We start from the raw sequence: 5,337 nt of genomic DNA, 5'->3' as shown, positions 1-5,337 counted from the left end.
TAAAGTTTACAGGGTAGAAATATTGAGGAAATGGATGGAAGTGGAACAAAAACAAAGTAATGCTAATAACACAACGAATAAAAGAAGATTAAGGGAAGGAGGTCAAACATGGGTGGAGGGAAGTCCATATTTTTATGTATTTTTTGGTGTGTGCTTTTTTTTCTTTTTCTTTTGTGTAATTTGTTATTTTTCTTTTTTTCTTGCGATATTGTTTGGTTTTTGTTCTTGCAATTCAATAAAGTTAAATAATATTTTTTAAAAAAACAAACAAACCCTGTTCCTATGCATAAAAGGAACAATATTCATACAGTGTAACTGAATGTAGCACCTATTTGTATAGTCAGCCATGGGTTAACCAAAACATATTGTTATATCCAATCCAATCCAATCCACATATTGTTATAGATATGTTTGCTGGTGTGGTGATGAGCAGTTTTTATTAAATTTATTGTTCTTTTAAAGGAAGGAAGGAAATGGAAGAAGGAAATGTTACATCAATCACTGAATTCATTCTTCTGGGATTCCCTGAACTCCATGACATGAGGATGCCCTTTGTTGGCATTGTCCTTCTGATGTACCTTCTCTCCATTTCAGGCAACTGCCTCATCATTACCGTGGTCTTCATAGAACCCAAGCTCCATACACCTATGTATTTCTTCCTCAGCAATTTTTCCTTGGCTGAGCTCTGCAGTAGCACAACTGTGATACCGAAGATGCTAACCAACATGGTCTTGGACCAAAGCACCATTTGCTACATGTGTTGCATGACTCAGACTTTTATGGTCTTCTCGATGGGAGCCATTCAGTTCATTAACCTCACCGTCATGTCCTTTGACCGCTACACAGCCATCTGCCGACCTTTTAAGTACAATATCAAGATGACTAACACACTCTCCTTCCACCTATCATTGATGGCTTGGGTTGTAGGGTTTACAGTTATATTTTTTCAACTGATAGTTGTGTGGACTACTTACCCATTTTGTGGTAATGTCATCGATCACTTCTTTTGCGATATTGGACCTGTTTTGAAATTGGCTTGTGCTGATACAACAGTGTGGGAGCTTGCGAGTTTGTTTTATAGTGTCATTATTATGTGTGGCTCATTTTTCTTCTCAGTGGGCTCTTATGCATGCATTCTAAAGACCATTCTTCAGATTCCATCTGTCACTGGGCGGTCCAAGGCATTTTCCACTTGTTCCTCTCACCTCACTATTGTGGGCATCTTCTATGGGGCAACGTTTTTCATGTACCTGAGGCCTTCGACCCAAGGTGACACCCGAATCAACAAAGTCATATTCATGGTGATCTGTGTTGTTTTGCCAACCCTAAGCCCTTTCATCTTCACAATACGAAACAATGACTTCAAAACTGCTGCGAAAAAAGCAATGGGCAGAATTTGCCAGCTTCCTTCCTCTGTGGTCATGAGATTGCTCAAGCAGTGTTCCTTGCAAAACACATTCAGCAAATTCTTTAATGAGCATAATCAGAAGACTTTGGAGTGTCACTGAGATCAGGGGTATATTGTCAGCTATTTCTTAGAACTTTTTTAAAAAAAACAGAAGGGAAAATGTGGTAATACTTAGGGTGCTCATTTGGTAGATATAATTCAGGTTCTCTCTGTTGGTGCAAATAACATTTGCTCAGTGTAGGCACATTTAAATTAATGGACCTAGCAGTCATGTCCATTAATGTCAATGGGTCTACTTTGAGTAGTAGTCAGTTGAATACCACCCATACTCTCCTTCTTTCTAAAGTTGTAAAAATAGTTGTTTATAATTTGTTTCCAGAAGCTATGGGATGGAATTCAAAGAACTCTGTTACATGATTCCATCGGGCTCTTTCATTCTTAAAAATATACAAATCAACTCAAAGCAGATACTGCTGCTTGTTGGTCCTTCTCTCTATTTTTCATGAAGAAAGAAGAGGAACAGAATCTTATGTCGCTTGCTATTATTTCACTGTGGTTCTATGTACAAGCGATTATTTGGTTTATTTCTGACAATTTAATTACTTCTAGTATTAGTGTTCAAGATCAGTTCAGACTTTTGATTGGTATAGTTTCAGGGATGGAGATTCATAGCTTAAAGAGAAAGCTGTCTCATTTAAATCCTGTAAGGTCTTTTGAATACTTTCATTAGTATCAAATTACCCTTGAAGACTCTCAGTCTCTGAGATTGATCCAATTTTATTTTTCTGCTGCTATTGATGCTGTTTATGCTATTGGTTCTGGAGTTAAACTGCGACAATGTGTGACCGTTCCACAATAAAAGCAAGTGTACAAAATGAGCTGCTAACAGATATCATAATTAAGAGAAGGACTAGAGAAATAAATTAATTTTACTACAGGAAGCAGCGGCCTTAGAACATCTCTCTCCAGAAATAAGCTGGTGTTTCTCAAGGAAGAACATCATACTTAAAACCTAATATTTATAATGCTGGTTCTAGTGTACTTTGTCTTTCTCCTTAACCACTTCTATAGCATTTAGATCTTAGTATTTTTCTTTTTAGGATTTCTGCCTTGATTTCTGCCTTAATACATTTTGTCATATGCTTTAAATATATTTTGACACCTAGGGCCTTTCATATGAATCTATATTATCATTCATTGACCCACATAGACAACTATTGTTGACTCTCACAAGATAAAGGTCTTTTGCAATCCTACTTCCAAAAATCATTATTTAAAGTATAGGAAAAGACTGGTTGGACCACAGCACAGGTCCATTAAGTTTAGCATCTTGTAGCCCATGCTATCCAGCCAGGTGCTTTTGGGAAGCCCACCATCTAAGACATGAAAACTAGTAGCCCTCTAATATTTTCAGACAGGCTACCTTCAATGGTCTATGCTCTGGTAGCATAGTAACATTACATTACTGTTGTTGGGCTGTCTTTCAATATTGTTCAGAAGCCACAGCTATTGCAGAATTCAGTGGGCAGGTTCATAGAATCATAAAATCATAGAGTTGGAAGAGACCACAAGGGCCATCGAGTCCAACCCCCTACCAAGCAGAAAACACCATCAGAGCACTCCTGACATATGGTTGTCAAGCCTCTGCTTAAAGACCTCCAAAGAAGAAGACTCCACCACACTCCTTGGCAGCAAATTCCACTGTCGAACAGCTCTTACTGTCAGGAAGTTCTTCCTAATGTTTTGGTGGAATCTTCTTTCTTGTAGTTTGGATCCATTGCTCCGTGTCCGCTTCTCTGGAGCAGCAGAAAACACCAGGGAAAGAAGATCTGAGCATGTAACTCCCATTCTGATGAAACTGTTTAACAATTAGTTGTGGGAATCAATTCAAATTGCTTCAGCTGTTGTTTAATTATTTTTATTGAGTTTCATAATAGAGTACAAATGAATACAAAAATACAAACACATACATACCAAATGCAGATTATAACCTTAAACCTTGCAGGATGACCCTCTCCTCTTCTCTTCTCCCCCCCCCCAACTCAATCGCTTTGTATAACTATTTCTCTGGTTGTTTCTGACCTCCTTATTTTCTCCTCAGAAAAAGCCAAAAGAATTTTAGCTATAAAGAACACACAAACACACACACAAACACACACACAAACACACATATGTTGTCTGATCTTTAACCACAATACGCTCTAGTATAAAATAATAATACTGTTTTAATACATAAATAAATTATAATTATTATGAGGGGTTGGTTGTATTTTTATATTTTCCCAACTATTAAATATCTACTGTTCAAATTACCACATAATCAGATTCATACAGGGGGGCCAATTTGAATAAAATATGGGGGGGTAAGCCCTGCCCCACATAATCGTTCACAAGATGCAGCAGACACACACCATTTGAATGTCAATGCCCATCAACTTGGTGGGGGAGGGCCCCCTCAAGTATTTTATTGGGGGAGGGCGAAGGAACCTCAGCCCCTAGGAGTTGGCTCCCATGGGTTCAAGAATTCCAGATTCTTGCATAGTGTGGTTTGAAATGCTGTGTTTTTTTGGGGGGAGGGGAGCCCTTCTTTCAGTCCAACCACCTTCACAGACACATTTGTAAAGGATGAAGGAAAGGACCTTCTTAGTGGCTGCCCTCAGACTCTGACCCCCCCCCCTTATAGAAACTAGACTGGCTCCCTCCTTGCTGTCCTTCTTGTTCCAAGAGGCCTTTAGGAAATGACTGCTTTTAATGAAAGAGCTAGCACTGTGCTGTTTTTATTGTAATGTTTAATTACATTTTCATTGTTGGTTTTTCTATGCTTTTCTAGTGGTTCTTGTTTTAGCTATAAGCTGCCTTGAGTCCTGCCAGGGGGAAAAGTGAGATATAAATATCATCATCATCATCATCATCCATGCCTCAGGATCCCTGTACCTTTCCTCACATGAACCAACCCCAAACCCTGCAATTGTCATTTGAGGCCCAACTCCATCTCCCCTCTCCATGGGAGGCCCAGAGGTGGCAATATGAGAATGACCTTTTCAGCAGTGACTCCCCGATAGTGGAATGTTCTCTCCAGTGAGCATTTGTGGCCTCTTTCACCTGTGTTCTGGGTATTTATTTATGTATTTACTGTGTCTAATGAAAAATGGTTCTAGTATTTTTATTATGTTTGTCCATGTGGAACGCCTTCCCACCATATGTCAAAGTGAAAAATAACTACCTAACTTTTAGAAGACATCTGCAGGCATACCTGTTTAGGGAAGCTTTTAATGTTTAATAGGTTACTGTATTTTAGTGTTTTGTTGGAAGCTGCCCAGAATGGCTGGGGAAACCCAGCCAAATGGGCGGAGTATAAATAATACATTATTATTATTATTATTATTAGTTAATTTGATTTATTTCCATGAGTAAATAAACTAAACAACAGCAGCAACAAAAACAACTTAAGCTCCATGAAGTCATTATAACTAAATGCCACTGATAGTCATTTCACCCATGAATATGTATAATCCACTTTTGGTGCCATCTATGCTATTAGTTATCACTCCGTGCTGTGGTAGCAAATTCCAACCATTATTTAAGTGTGTGATGAAGTGGACAGAAGTCTGTCCTAAATTCCTAAGCAAGAAGAGGATAGGAAAAAAGAATCCCTCATTACTATTGATTCTTTTATTATTGGGTTGTTTTATTATTGGTTTGTTTATATACCACTTAGTGCCAAAATAGTTTTGCTTGCTTTATTTGTTTCATTCATGTATCACTTCCTAAGCAGCATCTCAAAGCAATTTAATAATAAAAGAGATATATGCATATAAAAAAAAATTCTATAAATTAGAAATGTTGAAGGAGTTTTGGGCAAGGCGTGGGGATGTAGGAGAAATTAGGAAGCTCCCTCATACTGAGTCAACCATTCCTGCTACTTCCTA

General features: G+C 38.1%; 1 protein-coding gene across 1 annotated transcript; it reads left to right on the top strand.

Annotated features, from left to right (window-relative positions):
* Window positions 1–539: 539 nt before the first annotated feature.
* On the top strand, window positions 540–1,508 carry LOC310830730 (olfactory receptor 6X1-like; the record flags this gene model as incomplete). The annotated part of the gene is made up of 1 exon (XM_083710558.1): window positions 540–1,508. One exon carries the CDS (start codon window positions 540–542, stop codon window positions 1,506–1,508), a length of 969 nt encoding a protein of 322 aa, XP_083566684.1.
* Between the last annotated feature and the right edge of the window lie 3,829 nt (window positions 1,509–5,337).

The sequence above is a fragment of the Podarcis gaigeae genome (genome assembly GCF_964106915.1).
Source record: "Podarcis gaigeae genome assembly, chromosome: 13".
Lineage (NCBI taxonomy): Eukaryota > Metazoa > Chordata > Lepidosauria > Squamata > Lacertidae > Podarcis > Podarcis gaigeae.
This window is presented reverse-complemented; position numbering and strand designations above follow the sequence as displayed.